We start from the raw sequence: 21,085 nt of genomic DNA, 5'->3' as shown, positions 1-21,085 counted from the left end.
AAGAAGGAGTTGCTAATCAATCAGTAGAGGAGTATAGTGGAAAGGCACCGGTGTTCTGCTGTCACTGGCCACCTGTTGGTACAGCACCAGCAATGAATCAATACAGAAACAACAGACATATTGGAACACTGGGGCCCCTTCACATAGTCTCGCCGTACAGTTGAGGTTCTAGTGGGTTTCCTGTTTTGCAGCAGGCTCATATTCAGAGAGGCCCCATATGGTTGCTGGCTGCCTTCACTATTACTATACAGTGCACCGTGTGTGTGTGTGCGTGTGTGTTCTGTACTCAGGTCTTGGCTCAAATGGTCTGGGTGAATCCCTTTATATTTCAATCATTACTTATATTTGAAGTGCTGTCTTGCCTCAACCACAGCAACTATGATTTTTTTTTTGTTTTTGAAAATGAATTGGACGCCTGCTCACAACAGTTTTGTGTGTGTGTGTGTGTGTTCTTGTGTTCTGTACTCAGGTCTTGGCTCAAATGGTCTGGGTGAATCTCTTTATATTTCAATCATCACTTATATTTGAAGTGCTGTCTTGCCTCAACCACAGCAACTAGGATTTTTTTTTTTTTGGAAAATTAATTGGACACCTGCTCACAAGAGTTGTGTGTGTGTGTGTGTGTGTTGTGCATGCATGCATGAAGCATTTGCCTTTGCCCTGCACTCACACTGCACACCTGAGGTGCGGTTACAGTGCTCTCTCTCCGGAGTGCCTTTGCTGGCAGAAGTGAAAGCCGAACACCAAAACCACACCTGCACACCTTAACGCAACAGGGGAGGTGGGGTTGGAGGTAGGGGCCTGTGTGTGTGTGTGTCTCTTTGTCTGTGCTCGTTGTGTGTGAGAGTGTGCATGTGTGTGAGTGTGGTGGTGATGATGGGGGGGTGATCCGATGGATTTTGAATGTGGTGTAATTAATTTAATCGCAGGCATTTATATTTTTTGTGTTGTTTGTGTACCATGCATAGGCTACAGTTGTTTCCCTTTCAGTGTGCAGTTCAAAAATGACATGCATTATGCCATTTCAAACAAAAATCCCCATGAGAACTGATCTTCCACCTGCTTGAACTGTTTTCTGCCTGAGTACGATATGAAACTACAGGAATGACAGCCAGTATCTGTTATTCAAGTGAGAGAGGCTGAGAAAGACGAGATGTTACTGCCTCTGCACCATGACCCACTCCCCATCTCTCACAGCTGATGTGTTTTATTCTTCAGAACCCAGACAATGCAAATGACTATGGTCTGGACCTGGCTCAGTTCTGTTTCAGGTCTGGCTCAGTTCCAGCTGTGTTCTGGTCCAGCTCTGGCTGAGTTCTGGCTGAGTTGTAGTTTAGTTGTCTGTAGTCTCTGCCCCTGTAGCCCTTGATCTGCTGCCCTGACTGGGGTCTGATGTACTAGGTGTGTTTGTCCCTTATATCACCCAGACCAGTGCTGTCCCTTATATCACCCAGACCAGTGCTGTCCCTTATATCACCCAGACCAGTGCTGTCCCTACAGGGCTGAGCAGTTAGAAGAGGCGGATCCCAACAAGATGCCCTGTTTTCAGACAGAAGAGGCCCCATCTCAAAAAGTGGCCATGTGTGAACTAACTCTGTACCATTCGCCACACTCCCACACTTTGTTTTTGGTATTTTCACTTTTTTTCCCCTTATTTTCACTTTTTTTCCCCTTATACACACTGGAGATGTTGTAAAACCACAGCTGACGCTCCCACGCAAGAGTCACGTTGAGTTGTGTGTTGGATAATAATGTGGGTAAATCTAGCTTACACCATTGATTGTAGTGGGTTAAGCTGCAAGAACCGTACAATAGTGAGGCAGGCACATCACATGCGGTGACGGTGTTTGGGGTGGGCTTACGGAAGGAAGAGCACCAGCAGCAAATATGCAAGAGAAGGGAGGCGGGGGTACTTTGCTTTGATGTGATTTTTTTTGTTGATATTTTTGTTGAAGCCAGATCTGTTTTCAGTAAATGAAAAAAAAAAAAATGAAATTAGACACTTTTATGTATTTATTCATTTAATAATGATATATAATGTCATGGAAAGTTTTTTTTTTCATAATTTATTTCAAAAAGTGAAACTTTCATAATCTCGATTTAATACACAGTCAGTGACATATTTTAAGCCTTTTTTATTGTTATATTTATTATATATAATTCTAATCCTGATGATAAAGGTTTACAGTTAATGGAAATCAAACATTCAGAATCTCAAACTATTAGAATTAAGAATTTATAATACAGAAATGTTGCCCTAAGATGAGATCTAATCAGCTAATTAAGTAAAACACCGGTAATGGTTTTCTGAGCCTTTAATCTCTCAGTGTGTGCAGGGCAATGGAGTTCTTCCATATTCACATTTTTTGAGATGCACTGTATACTGTTCCTATTCATGGCAGGCACTATCGGGTGATTATTATTGATTATTATCTGTCTGTACGATAATACAAACAGCCAATGATCTAAGAGAAAGCACAGCAGCTATTCCTAGAAGAGACGCTATTCAGCACCAAGAGGCCCGACCCCCATCTGAACGGCATTTCATTTGCATCTTGCACTGTTATTGAGTTGTTTTGGGTAATAATGTGTGTAGCCAACATAGTGGTCTGACATATACAAGACAGGGGCTGAGAAGTGTTCCTTTTGCGCTGTTCAGAATGGCTATTGCAGAAGGCATGTAAATTCTTGTAAATGTTCCTCTGGGCCAGTGGTACGTTACAAGGATACAAGGATACAAGGACGTTTATTGTCACATGCATATAGTTACTGGAAGTAAGAAATGCAGTGAAATTATGTCTGGTGTCAGCCTATTTGTGCATTAATGGGGAGGTAAAAAAGTGCAGTAGAAGAGGGGTTTAGTAGATTAAGTGGCAAGGGCTGCATACAAAAATGGGGGGAGGATTGGGATTGGGTGGGGGGCACCAACAAGGAGCACCCAAGAGCAACAGGGGCAAGGAAAAACTCCTTTACCAAGGAAGAAACCTTGGGCAGATCCACGGCTCAAGGGGCTAACCCAACTGCCAGGGGTCTTGGTGTGTGTGTTGGGGGGATGACAGGGGAGATGGGATAGTGTGCTGTGTATGTGGGGGAGAGGGCAGTGTGCAGTATGTGTGTTGGAGAAGCTTCCCTCATGAGACAAATGTGCTGTGTATGGGGGGGGGGGGGGGGCAGTGTGCTGTAAGTATGTTGGAGATGTGTGTTGGAGAAGCTTCCTGATGAAATAATGTGCTGTGTGTATGTGGGGGCAGGGACTTACTATTGCAAGCAGAGTACTGTATGTATGATATATGTGAGTGATGACAGTGAAGATGTGTGTGTGGGTGGGAGGGGAGTGGAGCAGTGACTGTGTGTGTGTGGGCAGTGTGCTGTAAGTATGTTGGGGATGTGTGTTGGAGAAGCTTCCTGATGAAATAATGTGCTGTGTATGTATGGGGGGGGGCAGGGACTTACTATAAAGCAGAGTACTGTATGTATGATGTATGTGAGTGATGACAGTGAAGATGTGTGTGTGGGCGGGAGGGGAGTGGAGCAGTGACTGTGTGTGTGTGTGTAGTGTGTAGGTGGGGGCAGTGTGCTGTAAGTATGTAGAGGATGTGTGTTGGAGAAGATCCTACTGTCTAAGATTATACTGTCTGCCTGATGGTAGTAACTGGAATGACCAATTACTGTTGCTATAGTTGAAAGTACAGCGTGAAAACATATCTCGAGTGGTGAATGTGTGAGTCTGAAGCATGGGTGTGTCACTCACTGTGTGGTCTGTGTTGCCAGATGTGCATATGCCATTTAGACATTTGTTATTAAAACTGTAAAGATCCTAATTACCAGGCTGGTGATAATCCTTTCAATCATATATGGACTCTTGATCAAGTGTGGGCCTATTGTCACATGTCCACAGGAACAGTTAACTATAGGGCCAGGAAATGTAATCAAATGTATACCTTGTCATGTCTTGATTGATTCACTCTCACTACAACAATGGTCTCAAGTCTCATCAGCTGACCTCCTCATGTGATCCCAAATCAACTGACCTGAGGATGGGTCATGTGATCCATATCAATGTAACCAATCACAAACTGGGTAGCCTATTTAAGGGAAGTTCACAGATTATTCTTGGAGCCATTCTGTAGTCAGAATCTCCCGCACCACTTTGGTGTGTAGCCATCATCCCCTGAGCTGGTATGTTCATTCTCTGATTGTTTTATATGGTTTCCTAAATGTTCCTTTAACCTGTTTTCGTAACTTTTACATTAATTTAGATGTACTTCTAAAATGTATTGGATGAGTAACTTATACCTGACAAATAAATTGTTAAGCTTTGACCCGTAGCTTTCTAGCATTTCTTTAGATATCCCCCAGGTTATGATGTGCCATGGGGAACGGCTAGGATTAGTCTCTGGTGCCGTGGGGGCTAATCAGTTGAAAGTAGGCATGTTACCAGAAGAACTGACCATTGTATTGTATTGTGATGGATCACTGATTGTATTATTAGTCTGGAATTAGCAGAGGTGGAACGTAACGAAATACATTTACTCACGTTACTGTATTGAGTAGTTTTTCTGTGTATTTTGTATTTTCTAAGTAGTTTATAAAATCGGTATTTTAAATTGTATTTACATTACATTACACTACAAGTTAGACAGCTAACCTTAGCACACCCTGAACCCTCTGTCGCTTTGGTAAGGTGTTTTGTCCAGGTGAGCATAGTGATCCAGGTCAGCACTGTAGCCTCTGACCGACTTTCACACTAGGATTATTACTAGTAATTTGTGCCTCCCGAATTAATTATTATATTATTAGGAGGGTCTTCGTACACTATTCTTGGGGAAAATGTGTCTAATTAAATAGCTAGAAGGCATTCTTGTAACAGTATTGTGGGCAGGGTTGGGTAGTAACTGATTACAAGTAATCTGGATTACGTAATCAGATTACAAAAAAACAAGTAACTATAATCAGACCAGATTACATAACAGAAATGTGTAATCAGATTATAGTTACATTGTCAAAGATTACTTGATTACATTTTGTTTATGTGTTTCAATACATACAGGGAGGGCAAACATGCATCAGGACGTAGCCTATTTTAAAATAAAATACCAAATACCCTCTTTTTAGATCCCTGAAGCCCAAAGTTGTTCTGTGCAGAAATATAAGACCAGTTGATAGTCATAATTTGTGTTTAAAAGGGGAAGTATAAGGCTATATGTGATGTGTGCTATAATGTAGCAGAACAAGGGTGACCACCAACCAGACTCTGAAAAGGAGGACAAGTTATCTATAAAGTGAGGACAAATTAGCCAAAGTGAGGACACGCCCCCAATGTCTGTACTGTAGCCTGCTGGTACATATCTGTGTAGTGTGTATGCTGTGTGAATTTCCTTCCCAACACCTTAAAGCAACACCAAAGAGTTTTTTGTACCTTAAAATAATGTTTCCAAAATGGTTTCAGTTGTTCATCAACTCGTAACAGGGTGAACGGCACTTCTGCATTCGCTTCGCGGCCCTCTATCGGCTATAACCGCACTATGTAAGTTTGCCAGATCGGGTAGCGGATCTGTGATGAGAGATAAGAAACTACAAATTGACTTGCTTCTGATGTCTTAATACATCATACTTTCATAAAATTATGCAAAATTGTCTACCTTGTCTGTGGAAATCGCTATTATCAAAGCCGGTGCTGGATAAACAAATAGTGTGCGTGCGACAGAGGAAAAGTGCTTTGGTGTTGCTTTAAGAGTTGTGCTAGTAAGAGAGCCAGCAGACCAGGCTTTTAGATCGATTGTTAGCACGCTTGACTCCCCTATCCAAGGTGCTGCTGTTTGTGGGTTTGTGTCCGGGCGAGTGCAGGGCTGAGCCATGCAAATCAGCACAGGGCATTGGTGCCATGACCCAACTCAGGGTTTAGACATGAACACGCAATTTGTCTTGAAAAGGGGAAGTGGGGGCTATATGTGTACCATAAAGTAGCAGAAATAGCATTACCACAACATAAGTCTTTGGGCCATTCACTCAACCCAGCGCAACCTTTCAGCAAGTGCAGCAAGTGCTGCTTGCTATCTGTATCTGCCCCCCTTATCTGCGACCGCAGAGAATATGCTGTTTTTTTTTATCATCAATCACTACTTATGAGCCTCATTTGCTGTGGAGCACTTGTGGAACCCACAAAGAAGGACACTCTACTTAGGTCCGCATAGAGGGCTTAGGATTGATATATGGTCTTTTGGACCCCACCGTCGACTTCAAGGCAGCGTAATCGAGAATCTCATAATCACTAAGGTTAGGCAAGGGTTACGTTTAGGTATAGGATTACAATTAGGGTTAGGTTTAGGTATAGGATTACAATTAGGGTTAGGTACAGTTGGATCACAATTAGGGTTAGGTTTAGGTATAGGATTACAATTAGGGTTAGGGTTAGGTATAGGATCACAATTAGGGTTAGGTATGGCAGCGCTGCCTGGGGGCCCTAAAGTCCATCAAGCTGTAAAAGTCCATCAAGCTGTAAGAATGGTCACCCTAGACAAACAATGGCATTAGCTAATGCTATCATTGTGGCTAACTACTACTATTGTCAGTAGCTAACCTTATTTATCGGTCCGGCTGTTGTGAGCCTGCTCAAATTACACAACAATTTCCAGACTTGATCCAAAAGTTTGTCAGATCCAACTTCGTAAGTGACCATTAGAGCCCGACCGATTTATTGGCAGGCCGATATTATCGGCCGATATTAGGTATTTTCCAAACTATCGGTATCGGCATTTATAATGGCCGATAAATTAATATTTTAAAAATAAAATAAAAACGGAACACCCTTCAACCATGTCATGAGTGTTGGCGTTGTGTAGTTTGTCCACCAGAGCGCACTCTACACCGTCCCTGCTGGCAACACTCGTGTATAACGTGCCACACATCCTGCAACCTGCTGATCCAGCGAGTCGGGCAGAAAGAACCAGTTATCCGCGAGTGAGATCATCAGTGAAGTGTGTTCATGGTGATTTGGTCACGAGACATACATTGCTTGAAATAACAATTAAAAGAACATTCCCATCAGTTCTCTTAACTCAAATAAGCATGACAAAATTTGTGAAAACAATGTCCAATTTTGCTGCTGTTAAATAAGCCGAGAGTGAAGCTGCTTCATCATGTTTAGTTCTAACTGTAGGTTTTACTAGCAGGTTTTTCACATGGGACCAGAGAGGACGAGAAGGTGTGTACTGCTGAAGCATGTCTGACAAGTATTTAGGTCCTGCTCCATTTACTGATTTATAAACAAGCAATAGTGCTTTAAAGTCAATTCTGTGACTTACTGGAAGCCAGTGCAAGGACTTAAGAATTGGAGTAATGTGGTCAGTTCTTTTAGTTTTTGTTAGAGTCCTAGCTGCTGCATTTTGTATCACCTGAAGCTGTTTAATAGTCTTTTTAGGAAGGCCTGTGAACAGTCCATTGCAGTAATCAACCCTGCTGGAGATAAATGCATGAATGAGTTTTTCTAAGTCATGTTTTGACATCAGCCCTCTGAGTTTGGCAATATTTTTGAGGTGGTAAAAAGCTGATTTAGTTATCGCTTTCACGTGGCTGTTGAAATTTAGATCACTGTCAATTAATAAACCAAGATTTTTAACAGTATCCTTTGCCTTCAACCCTTTTGTGTCAAGGAGAGTGGCAACCCTAAGTCTTTCCTCATTTTTACCAAATATAATTACTTCAGTTTTTTCTTTGTTCAGCTGAAGAAAATTGAGACATCCAGGTGTTGATTTGTTCTATACACTGAGACATAGATTCAAGAGGACCATAGTCATTTGGTGATAGAGCTAAGTAAATTTGTGTGTCATCTGCATAGCTATGATATGAAATCAAATTATTTTGAATGATTTGTCCAAGTGGTAGCATATAGAGGTTAAATAATAGTGGCCCCAAGATCGACCCCTGGGGAACACCACAGGTCAAGGCGTTAGTGTTGAGGTACAGTTTCGATGGCAACAAAGCTCCTTTCTTGTAGATATGATTTTAGCCAGCTGATAACTATGCCTGTAAATCCAACCCAGTGTTCTAGTCTGTGTAGTAAAATATTGTGATCAACAGTGTCAAATGCTGCACTAAGGTCCAGTAGCACTAGGACTGATGTTTTACCTGAATCTGTGTTGAGGCGTATGTCATTGGAAACTTTAATGAGAGCTGTTTCAGTGCTGTGATTTGCCCGAAAACCAGACTGAAAGTAATCAAAATACCCATTTGATGTTAGGAAGGTGGTTAATTGATTAAAGATTACTTTTTCCATAATTTTGCCAATAAAAGGTAGATTGGATATGGGCCTGTAATTGTTTAGCATGGAGGCATCCAGGTTATTCTTCTTGAGAAGTGGCTTTACAACAGCTGTTTTCAGTGACTTAGGAAAAGTGCCAGACAGCAGTGATACATTTACAATTTGAAGGACATCCGCCGCTATGAGGTGAAAAACAGTTTTGAAGAAATTGTAGGCAGAGTGTCTAAGACACATGTGGAAGAGCTGAGATTCTGTACCGCTTTTTTTCAAGTGTTTCAGTAGTCTATCAAGCTGAACTCTGACATCAAGTTTAGTTTCCCTCTGTTTGTTGCTGGAAGTTCAGGTTGTTGAATTTGTAATTGAGCAGATATGTTGAGTCTGATTTTGTCAATTTTACCTTTAAAAAAAAAGATGAAAAACTCATTGCATTTATTAGTTGAGAGAAGTTCAGGCTAATTGTGAGGGGGATTTGTTAACTTATCAACAGTTGAAAATAGAATACGAGTGTTATTTGAACTTCTATTGATAATGTTATAAAAAAGAAAGACTGTCTTGCTTTTGCATATTTCAGAGTTATATGTGTGGAGCATCTCTTTATGGATTTCATCGTGGATCTGAAGTTTGTATTTATGCCATTTCCTTTCGGTCTTCCTACACTCTCTTTTTAGTTTAACCACTGGATTTTTGTTGTGATTTTGTTTCCATGGTGCTTTCTGTTCATCCTTAACTTTCTTGAATTGTAATGGAGCAATGTCATCCATAATGTTTGCTATTAAAGTGATTAAATAAGTCTTCCGAGTCTGACAGTTGACTTGACTTTTTAGTGAAAGTGCTTGCTCAAAGAGAGCACTTGTCTGATCATTTATGATTCTCCTTTTTACCATCATAGCTGTGTTTTGAGTGTGTGGGGACATAGACACATCAAAGAACACGCAGAAATGATCAGATAAGGCCAGGTCTTTAACAGCTGTAGAGACATCGAGACCCTTTGTGATAACAAGGTCGAGGGTATGGCCGAGAGAGTGTGTTGGCCCCTGTACATGCTGTGTAAGGGAGAAAGTATCGATTAGTGCAATGAATTCCTTGGCATAATTGTTTTCAGGATTATCCACATGCAAGTGAGACGTATCATCTCTCCCCGGCCTGTTATTTTGAAAGCGTATATTTTACAATTTGCAGTATGACTTTATCCATTGCTAAATTAGGGCTCATCCAAGGGCGCGGGAAGGGGGGTGCTGAGGGTGCTGCAGCACCCCTTGCTGGCAGGAGATAGATTTTTAAAATGTGTTATATAGCCTAGGCCTATATTTTTAAATAATTAGGCTACTACAGTAATTCGCTGTCTGTCATTATTTATATTTGTGTATGTGAAATGATGAGTCAAATAGCAAAAAAGGGTTATGGATTGGTTGGAATATAGGCTACTAAAAATTAACAGTTATAGAGATCAACGTGAACGTGAGTCAGTTACTGTAAGAACCGTAGCGTGGTTTCAGCTAGGTGATAGCCAGAGAATGTCTAATCTGTAAACTGGCTCTGGTGATAGCGATCAAGTGTGTAGGCCGACGATCGATACAGGCCTACATATTCCGTGCGATTTATACGTTCAAAAAAGCATGGGGATAAGCTGAAAGAAACTTTAATTGTGTTGTACAGTTTTGCAAAATTAATAAATTATAGCTAGTGAAATCATTTCACTAGTCGCAGATAGAAATTATTAGGACACATTCTTGCTGTGGAGACGACACACTTTAGGCTATTCAGGAATTATTTGCGAGATCATTGCAGCCTGATTATTAGCCTATATTTAAAGCCAAACATCTCTGGTGTGGTTTTGACGATCAGAAAAGTAATTTTCCTTAGCTATACTGAAATAGGCTAATGATGTCAAGTGCGCTTCTGTGGGTGCACTGGAGTCGGAGTGCTGTCGAGGAACATTGGAATTTGTGGCTGCCCAGGACATAGATAGATAGATAGATAGATATACTTTATTGATCCCTAAAACTTCTCTCTATCACCCGCACACCGCACTAAAATGATGTATTTAGCAGTCAAAATCCCAAACATGTCCAGGAGGAGAGAAATCGTCGGACATCCATTATTTTTGTTATTCAGCACCCCTGGTCAAAAATAGGTTCCCGCGCGCCTGGGCTCATCATAGACTAGCTAACCACAAAGCTAGCTAATGCCATGAATATCAGTGGAAGACCGCTAACGTTAACATTAATGAGCTTGGAAACCACAACGAACTTATTCTGCCTAAATAAAGTAATGATTTATAACTAGTATATCTGTAGATAGTCCCTGCATTGTAAAATGTAAGTTAGACGTGCGAGGAGTGAACTTTTAGACAGAGAAAAAGTATCAAACGTAGCTTTGCATAAAAGTTAGCTTTTCTTTTACACGTGTGTGAAATCCAATGACGCCAAGTGTGCGTTTCAGACTGTCAGCTGCAGCATTAACGAGTTACATAATGGATTTAGATCACTAAATAGTAGGTTTTAGAAGGCAGGCAGCAACTGATGAAAATGGTTCGATGTAGCTTGATGGAAATCATTTTAAAAGTGCAGGTAAAGGGATAAGCAAACTGACATTGTAATTATAAGGTAGCTTATAAGGCATAGGGACTAATTATTACACACGCACACTCAAACATTTAAGAGTGACCTTTATCTTGTTTAATGATAATACAAATGATGATGATAGTAATAATGTCATCATTATTTTTTGTAATTATTAAGTCTTAGTTCAAAGTTATATTTATGAAGCTTACTAAGTCTTAATACTGGTAACTTTGATTTGGTTGTTGTTATTGTGTTTTTGTTCAAAAGACTAAGTTTCATATCTTAAGTTTCTATTTTTATTTATCAGAACTTGAATATATTTTGATGTTCCTCTGTGACAATATTATTTAAAAATAAACAAGTTTGTTTTTTAAATGCATTATCATATTATTTTAGTCAATACTCATAAATAAGTACAAATAACTAATGTTAGGGAAATCTGTTTTGTTGCGCGTTTCTGAAAAAAAAATATATATATCGGCCGATATATCGGAATATCGGATTTTTAAATCATCAAATATTTGTATCGGTATCTGCCTTCAAAATCCTTTATCGGTTGGGCTCTAGTGACCATGGTATAAACGGGATAATGCCCTTCAATGCGTCCATTATCAGAAATAAACGGTTCACGCCTCCGCGTCGTCCATTTATTTCTGATAATGGACACCTCGTTGGGCATTATCCCTTACTTAGCATCTTACTTGTCATCACATAGATTGCAGTATTTTTAAAATATAAAAGTACAATAGTATTTTGATACAAAATACAGAGTCATTTTCTTCAACCCAATAAAATACAAATGACAAAATAGTATTTTTGTATTTGAAATACATATTTTAAATACATGTATTAGAAATACTGCCCCAGTATTTCAAACCAGAGTGTTTGAATTTAATTCTAGCTGCAATTGAAAGCCAATGAAGAGTAACTAACAAATTAGTTAAATGTGTCTTCTTTGGCTGATTAAAGACCAGATGTGCCGCTACATTCTGAATCAACATTTTACAGAGTACATACATCACAAAATACTATATACATACATTACAAAATACCATATACATACATTACAAAATATACATACATCACAAAATACCATATACATACATTACAAAATACCATATACATAAATCACAAAATACCATATACATACTCACAAAAGACCATATACATACATCACAAAATACCATATACACTGAAGGGTAAACTCTTCCTATACTACATTTCAAACCACAGATACTGAACAGCCAAATACTGTCTGCTGGCCTCCAGAATAAAGGATGCACTGGGCGGACTTGGTCCTTTTATGGGAATTGTAGTTTAAGGCCTGCTGGCTTTAGAGATGAGAGATTAGCAATGATCACTAGATAGAGTAAAATTGTTCCTAACCTGAAACTGCAGAGACTGTAAATCTCTAGACAGACTGATAAGAAATTATTTTCTATCACTTTTGTTCACTCATTTTGATATGAGAAGATATCACCTTATCAGCTTAATGATCAGCAACACCATCAACTGTAGTGCAAATCACAGCCGTACCACACTGCCAGTGCACAAAATCCCCAGATTAAGACTGATCATTATCTGTGGTTTAGTCAGGCTGTAGTTCCTCCTGTGTTTTTTCAATGAGTTCTGTCATGAAATCAAAAGGAATTTGTCTTACAGAAACTTGTGATTATGTTTTTAAACAATAATTCATTTTAGTTTTATCTAAAGGTCTCTTGAAAATATTAGTGACGCAATATATGCCACCGACCAGCTGGCAAATGACAAAAATGAATCTAGGTTATAAATGCCCACATATGTGGTGATCTTGAGCAAAAACGGTACTGTAATTGTCATTGCACCACACACCGGCTCCAGATATGACACAGGTGCTTTACTCTTTGTTTTTTCGCTGCGTGTGAATCTTATTTTGAAGTCAAAAAACAATCAACACTTGGTGCCTTGGAGAGAACTCGACAAACCCCCCTCCCCAACAACTCAGAGTAAGAACACAAACATCGACCACAAGATCAACCTGTGTTTTTTTCTCTTGCTCTCTCTCTCTCTCTCTCTCTCTCTCTCTCCAAAAGGTCCCTCAAGTTTCACAACTACATCTACCTCTAGGAGGGAGGAGGACAGAGAGGAGGGGGTGGAGAGTATGCCCGTGCGCACGTGCGTGTGTGTGTGTGTGTGTGTGTGTGTGTGTGTGTGTGTGTGTGTGCGTATGCGACTCTGTGCGCGCGTGTGCGTGACAGGAGAGAGGAAGCACCTATCATCCGTCTGTCCTCTTCCTCTTTGAACTCACACTCAACTCACCTTAGTCAGAGACAGGACAGGGCTGTTGTTTCCACTCCAGCGCTCGGCAACCGCATCCTCTGCCAGGCGCTCACCGGTCATTGTCCCCCCGCGCAAGGCCCACTGCACTCCAACCACGACCAGCACAATGATCATCAGCACGGGTGAGTCAGTGCCAACCGCACACACATTACCCACCCTGGGTAATACTACTACTTACACTGTGGGCAGCATGTGCATCCTGACGCTTGCTGATTTCTGTGTGCATGTCAGACTGGGTCAACTTATTGAGTGGTGATAGCAGTGTCCAGTTGCATTTCTGCTGTCCTGTCCTTTGTAGGCTCCTTTGAAACAAAGATGTAAGATCTCAATGGGATAAAGGATAAATACATTAAAAAAAAAAAAATGCATGCATGAAAGGAAAAACCTCTTATCTGTGCATTAGGAAAGTATGTGATTTGAACTTGTATTGGTTAAGAATTTTGGAATGTATGTCGTAGTAGAGAAAGGGGCTTCATGGCAGGTTGCCACGTGTCACATGTAATTAAATGAGGTGAGCTTGAGATATGGAGGTTATGAGAAGCTTGGAGCTCAGAGAAGAGATGAATTTTGTCTTAAGTGGTGCTACTTTTGTGGAGCGCATTTTGTAGGACACAGTAGCGCCAATTTGTATTAAGGTGTGTGTGTGTCTTCAAACTCCATATCATCTTATTACTTGTGCACATCATTGAAGCAGTTTCTCCCCATTTTGAACAAATAGCAATGGTTTTGTACATCCATGCAACTGATTTTGTTGTTCAGAATGCACTATACTGGTCCCCTGCTGAATAGTCCTACCCTATAAAACAAATTGGCCTTATTTCATCACTTGTGTCAAACATGCAAATATGTTGAACTAGCTGTCATAACTAGTTGTCATAGTCTGTCTAGCATATATAAATATATGTGACCTGACAGACAGGAACGTCTGGCCAAGGGGTGTTTTTTATGGTATATTGGTCATTTGCACAATGCTTTATAAAAGCTTTGAAGCATATCCACTGTTTTGCAATCAACTCCCTCCACATACAATAGTGTGTAACTTTGTAGTTTTGAAAATAGAAAATAGTGCTGTCGTGCGCATTGTTCATTAGAAAATACTATTAAAATACAGAGTAAACTGTCAAATTGACAACAAGACAAAACAGTTTGACCAGCTTGACATAAACAATGGCATCATGACTTGTCATTTTGATTGCACTGACCATTTCATTGGCATAAAATGTGCATATTGATTCGGGAAATGCACCAAAGTGACTGAGAAAAACTGTAACGTAAAAAGGAAGATGGCAGCTTGTTTAGAGAACACCACTATGTAAGTATTTATACTTGCATGGCGGTGTTGTGTTTTGTGGGTCTGAGTTTGTGAACTTTCATGTGTGTATTTGTGTGTGTGTGTGTGTGTGTGTGTGTGTGTGTGTGTGTGTGTGTGTGCGTGTCCATGTGTGTGTGTGTGTGTGTGTGTGTGTGTGTGTGTGTGGGCGTGCATATTTGTGATTATGTGTTTGTGATGATGTGTTTGTACAACAAAACAGTTTGCACTCTTCCACTCAGTAGCATCATGGCGAAACATCATAAAAACCACACAATCTGAGTGTTAAATATCATTCAAAACTTCTTCTACACTACATGCTCATCTGCAGCCAGGAGGAGTCATAGACAGACTTCCAGCTGGAATGATCTAAGCCAAAATACAATATATTCCCCCTCAGTGCAGAGACAGACAGACAGACAGATGGATAGACTTACAGACAGACCAACGAGAGTACATACATATGTTCTGGGGTTTGTGTCAGTGTGTGGCTGGGTGCTGAGACGGGTTTAGTCTGCTAGCTAGGAGGCGGTCAGCAGTAGTAGCGTTTTGAGCAGAGCAAGGTGATGTGGTGGCTCAGGGTTCTTTTCCAGGGTGCTCATGTTGACTGTCACCTCAGTCTTTACAGTATCTGTGTTTGCACATGCACAAACATGCATTAACACGCGAGAGAGAGAGAGAGAGAGAGAGAGAGAGAGAGAGAGAGAGAGAGAGAGATATGAGGTGAGAGAACAGGAAACTTACAGGTACAGAGAAAAAGAGAGAGAGAAAGAAAGTCAGGCGACAGGGTAAATCCCTATTTACTTGATTCTTGTTGACGATGGAATCGCGACTAAACTGTCTGAACTTGTTTCACACTCGCTGCATGAGTCATGCAGCCCATGGGTTCTACAGAGAACCACAGAGAACTTCATCTGAATCAGCACATATTAAAAATCCATGGGTTCTACAGAGATATCCCTTCATCTGAATTAGCACATATTAAAAATCCATTTCTTTGCAACATTGGCCCCATTTTAAGTGTCTGTTTCAGTTTGTATTGATACATAGTCTCTCTCTTTCCTGCAGTCAAAGTCTTTGGGCTCGTCCATCTGCTCTTGGCCTGCCAGCTCACAGTAAGTATATCGGCTCTCTTTTTGCCACCGTGCACACAGGAGATGAAGAAGTGTACAAGAGACTTTGGGACTATGTTGGGCTTTGAAAAAAAAATCTTAATTTAACAGCACTCATTCATTACTAGATCCCTTTACATAATCAGTCCTGGTCCGTCGTGTATAAAAGTGAGCTATCATGTTGTTTTTTTTTTTTAATTCTGTCTTGAAGGAATGTGTTGGGCAAGAGAACACCACAGAAATGATGTCACCAAATAGCCCAGGAATGGTTCCAGATTCGGTAAGTTGGACTCAAATGCTGCGAAACAAAAACCAATTAACTTGAAGGCACATCAACAGTATTCCGAGAAGCTGTGATAAATTGATTATAGGAAAAGGTAAACTTAAAAGTAATAATTCTGATGATGCATGTGGCAACTTTTTGAGCAGTGATATTCCCACTGTTATTGGACAACAAGTTCTTATTCTGGAGAATTTTAATCATCAGTAGGCATATAGTCATCATCATTCAATCAGAACAAATTGAACTGAAATATTTTTATGGTCAAACACACAATTTTAAAGACAACCACATCCCAATCAAACATCTCAAAGTCACTGATAATGATGAATGCAACTCAAGTTGCAGGAATACAAGTGTGTTTGGTCAAAAGCAACTAACATATTAATCATTTTAATGGGTCGTGGATGTTAATTAACACCACAGTTGTTAATTACTGCAGCACCTCTTCTTCTCTCCCCTTCTTTACAGACCATCCCATCAGTGGACAACGCGACCGACGTGGGTCTTACTACAGATTACACCTATGACGTTAAAGAAGACTATTATGTGGGCACGTACGATTACGCAAATGTCGAGTACCTCTGTGAGAAGGGGGACAACCGTCAGTTCCGGGCCTGGTTCCTCCCCACCGTCTACTCAGTCATCTGCTTCATGGCGCTCGTGGGCAACTCTCTGGTCATCCTCACATACATCTACTTCAGCAGGCTGAAGACCATGACTGACATCTACCTGCTCAGCCTGGGCATCGCCGACCTGCTCTTTGCCCTGACCCTCCCATTCTGGGCTGCCAGCATCATGGCCAAGTGGGTTCTGGGCACGTTCCTGTGCAAGGCCATGCACGCCGTGTACCGTGTCACGTTCTTCAGCGGCATGTTCCTGCTCACCAGCATCAGCGTGGACCGCTACTTCGCCATCACCAAGGCCGTTTCGGCCCACCGCTGCCGCTCGAGGGCCATCTACGTGAGCAAAGTGTCCAGCCTGGTCATCTGGCTGGTGGCCGTGCTTTTCTCCATCCCGGAGATGATCTACACGCACGTCAGCGCCAACGACACGTGCGACCTGTACTACAACCAGTCCAAGCAGCTGGTGGTGGGCATGCAGGTCACCCAGATGGTGCTGGGCTTCGCCGTGCCTGCCCTGGTCATGGTGTTCTGCTACAGCAGCATCGTCCGAACCCTGGCCCTGGCCAGGAGCTTCGAGAAGAACAAGGCCGTCAAGGTCATCTTCGCAGTGGTGAGCGTCTTCCTGATCTGCCAGATACCGTACAACATCGTGCTGGTGCTGAAGACCGTGAACACAGCCACTGGGGGCACCAAGGATTGCTTCCTGGACAACGCCTTGATGTACGCCATCGACGTCACCAGCGCACTGGCCTTCCTACGCTGCTGCGTCAACCCCTTCCTGTACGCCTTTATCGGCGTCAAGTTCCGTCACGACCTGCTCAAGTTGCTGAAGGACCTGGGCTGCATGAGCCCCGCACTCTTCTACGAGCTCACCTCCTGCACACGCAGACGTTCCCTGGGCGCCATGGAGACCGAGACCACCACCTCCTTCTCACCGTGACAACAGGAACAGGAACAAGGGGTTGACACAAACAAGGGGTTGACACGAATAAGGGGTAAACACAAACAAAGGGGTTCACACAAATAAGGGGTTGGTCAAAACAAAGAGCAACGAGCTTGCTAAGTACTGTGGCCCCTAGGTTTCATGATGATTCTAAATTCCAAGGCAGCACATTCGTGTTCATTCACATGGTATTCAACCCTGTATTTCACACACCACTGAAACATTGGTCGAATAATAGTTTCATTGATGTTTGAATGTTTGAGCGATAGCACTTTTTCTGTTTTCATTTCATATAGTATTAATATTTTTTTTATCTTCAATGTTTTATCTTCCATCCTTATTTTTGTAATTTCCTGTAAGACCTGTAAATACAGTATCCACTTCTGACACCTACATTATTCCTACAGTACCTATCACCTTTTGTAATAAATGTATCTGTCATGTATATTATTTTTACCATATCCTAGCATGCAGATACTGTCTGTCTATGTACATAGTGCTTACTTCTTGTAACACACACACACAAACACACATACACACACACACACACACACACAGACAAATGATGTAATCAATTATGTGAACATTGCACAATAAAACCAGTTTGAACCTTCTGTTGATCACTTTCTGGTGCCTTGGAAGAGGTTAGAGTGACTTTCAGTCCCCCTAGGGTCATCTGGAGTCACTGAGATGGTACAAGACACAAAACGCAGAGACACACACACACACACACACACACAGTACGTCAAAATGAACCCACATATTTTGAATAAGAGGGAAATAGGTAAGGCGGCATTGTTCATTTTTTAATGTATGTTTTATTGAGGATGTGTGCTGTGTGTGTGTGTGTGTGTGTGTGTGTGTGTGTGGTCTCTCTGTGGCTGTGGGGTGAGATGTGTATTTAGAGAAGGTTCTACTAGCAGGCTGTTTGCAGTGTACAGCTTTAGTGTGTCCTTCCTGTGCTTTGAACAAGAGAAGAAAGGCTTCATTTGAGCACTGCTAAACTGCATTCTGTGTGTGTGTGTGTGTGTGTGTGTGTGTGAGTGAGTGAGTGAGTGAGTGAGTGAGTAAGTGGGTGAGTGGAGAGAGAGAGAGAGAGAGAGAGAGAGAGAGAGATAGAGAGACCTTCACCTTCAGTTACACATCTGCAAAGATGTCTTCGGTGTACATAGAACATCACCCAACCTGGCCTGCCTCTAAATTTGGGTTACACCTGGCTAAAGAAGCAATACTGACACCTACATGTACCACCATAAGGCGTTCAAGTACAAGTCCCTTATTCCAAATTGTAAACAAAAATAACATAAACTATCACATGCCAACAATCAAAGTTAGATGCCAAATGTTTTGCTAAAATAAATTGACAGCACAAATCAGATGCATTATACTAAATTCTGGAAGTAAAAAATAAAAAGTAATAACAATTTGGAGATATACACAACCCTGTTGCATTGTATTGCAACATCAAATATAGAAAAAAAGAACAACACTGACAAACTACAAAATCAGTGACCTTAGCCTACACATAGAATGGGCAGACATACACAAATATCCGGTGCCTAGAAATATGAGAAACTGTAGTTTCTGGATAAACAATGTAGAAAACGAGGAACATCTTAGATATGCACATATAAGATTTTTTTTTTTTGCTGAATTCAAAAAACAAAGAATTTGAAAATCTATCTCCACAAATTGAGCGTCCAGTGTCAGTTCTGGCCAAGTAGTCAAGACCGCTGTTGATCAACAAGGTCGTATCAGCTGATCAGCGTCAGCGCATCAGCTGGTCAACTCCCCTTGCTTCTAAATAGCTACACGCAAACAGGACGCCTAATTTAAAGCTGCTTTAGTTTGTTCCTAACTGCTTTTTCATGGTGCTCATGAGAGGTCTGGGGACTCCTCGGAGCAGAGCCATTCCGCCAAATTTAATTTGTAATATATTCGATACAATTTCCTAAAGAAATTATTGTCTGTGTTGTTCTTGACTTTAATGGACCTGACAGAAATGAAAGTATGTACAGTATTCTATGGGAGAGGAAGCAAACTGCTCATGCCTAGCTGCAGATTATATCTTGACCTGCCATAAAATAAGAGAAAAGTCAATTTTGGGTACATGATATATTGATGGGTCTATCCTCTTTTTATTCATGTACATGTTTTGCACATTCTGTTTGATAATTCAGCTACTAAACTTAAATTGATTTACAACCCCAAATCAGGAAAAGTTGGGACGTTGTGTAAAATGCGAATAAAAACAGAATGTAATCTGTAAATCTCACAAACTTATATTTAGTTACCAAAAAGACACAAACAACATATCAAATGTTGAAAATGACAAATTTTACTATTTCATGAAAAAAAATTGGGACGGGGACAACAAAATGCTGGAAAAGTTGTGCAATGATAAAGAAAACAAAAGGAGGAATGTTTCACAACTAATTAGAGTAACTGGCAACATGATTTATGAAAAAGAGCATCTCAGAGAGGCAGAGTCTCTCAGAAGTAAATATCTAGGGGTATTCATCACTCTGTGTTAACCTGTGTGGACAAATGATGAAACATTGCCATTTTAATGCTTCTTAACATGAAATTGTGAAGTATTTGGAGAGTTTATCATCTACATAATATCATTACAATATTCAGAGAAATCTTTGAAAACTATAGGGATAGAGCTGAAAAACAATATTGGATGGCTGTGGTCTTTTGGACCTCAGATAGCACTGTATTAAAAGCAAACCTGTTTCTGTAAAGAAAATCATTGTATGGGCAGGAAAACCTCTGATAATCACTGTCTATCAGCACAGTTTAATATTCAAACTGTGCTCGAGTTAACTTGCTAGAGTATAATGCTAAACTTTACCATGCAACAGCCAAAACTGTATTTAGACACGGTACATAAATACCAACGTCTTATCTGGGCCTGAGCTTGTTTAAAATGGACTGAGGTGATGTGGAAAAAGACCCATCAAAATTTGCAATTAATTTTGCAAATCATTGACTCATCTGGGCTAAAGATGAGAGGGCCTATCCAAGTATCCAACCTATCCAACTTGTTTTGGTCCTCAATTCGAAACCCAACATCAATTCGAAACCCAACATCAGTTTAGCATTTGGCAATGCACAATCAATTCGGAATGATGTATACAGGTTTTGAGCTACATACTGCCATCCAGGCAATGTTTTTGTATATGCTGCACATATTTAACGAGTATTTCTCCATAGAGCAAGAGTCCAGGTGCTAAAGTAAGATCCAGACCTGTCAAATTAGGTGCATCATTGAATGAAAAACATGATTAGGAATACCTTATACTGTTGAGCAACTGAAATCCTATATCGGGCAGGAATGGGACATCTAATTTTCAAAACTCTAGTAACTGGTCTTCTCAGTTCCTAAACATTTACAGAATTTTGTCCCAACTTTTTTTGGAACATGTTGCTGGCATAAAATTCAAAATGATTATATATTTTCCATGAAATAGTACAAATTTTCATTGTCAACATTTGATATGTTGTCCTTTTTACTTGTAAATATGGGTTTATACGACTTGTATATTATCACATTCTGTTTTTATTTGCTTTTTACACAACGTCCCAACTTTTTCTGATTCAGGTTTGTACTAGAATTATATTGCATCATGTAGAAATTAAGATTTTTTCACTGGCTAAACAAAGAAC

At 40.6% G+C, this 21,085-nt stretch overlaps 1 protein-coding gene across 1 annotated transcript; it reads left to right on the top strand.

Annotated features, from left to right (window-relative positions):
- Nucleotides 1-13,102: 13,102 nt before the first annotated feature.
- On the top strand, nt 13,103-18,027 carry ccr7 (chemokine (C-C motif) receptor 7). Its single transcript, XM_048249408.1, has 4 exons — nt 13,103-13,265; nt 15,521-15,567; nt 15,776-15,844; nt 16,316-18,027. Exons 1-4 carry the CDS (start codon nt 13,250-13,252, stop codon nt 17,408-17,410), a joined length of 1,227 nt encoding a protein of 408 aa, XP_048105365.1. The 5' UTR covers nt 13,103-13,249; the 3' UTR covers nt 17,411-18,027.
- The last annotated feature ends 3,058 nt before the right edge of the window (nt 18,028-21,085 follow it).

Source organism: Alosa alosa, chromosome 7, assembly GCF_017589495.1.
Source record: "Alosa alosa isolate M-15738 ecotype Scorff River chromosome 7, AALO_Geno_1.1, whole genome shotgun sequence".
Taxonomy (NCBI): Eukaryota; Metazoa; Chordata; class Actinopteri; order Clupeiformes; family Clupeidae; genus Alosa; species Alosa alosa.
Note: the sequence above shows the minus strand (reverse complement) of the source record. Positions and strands in the feature narration are given on the sequence as shown.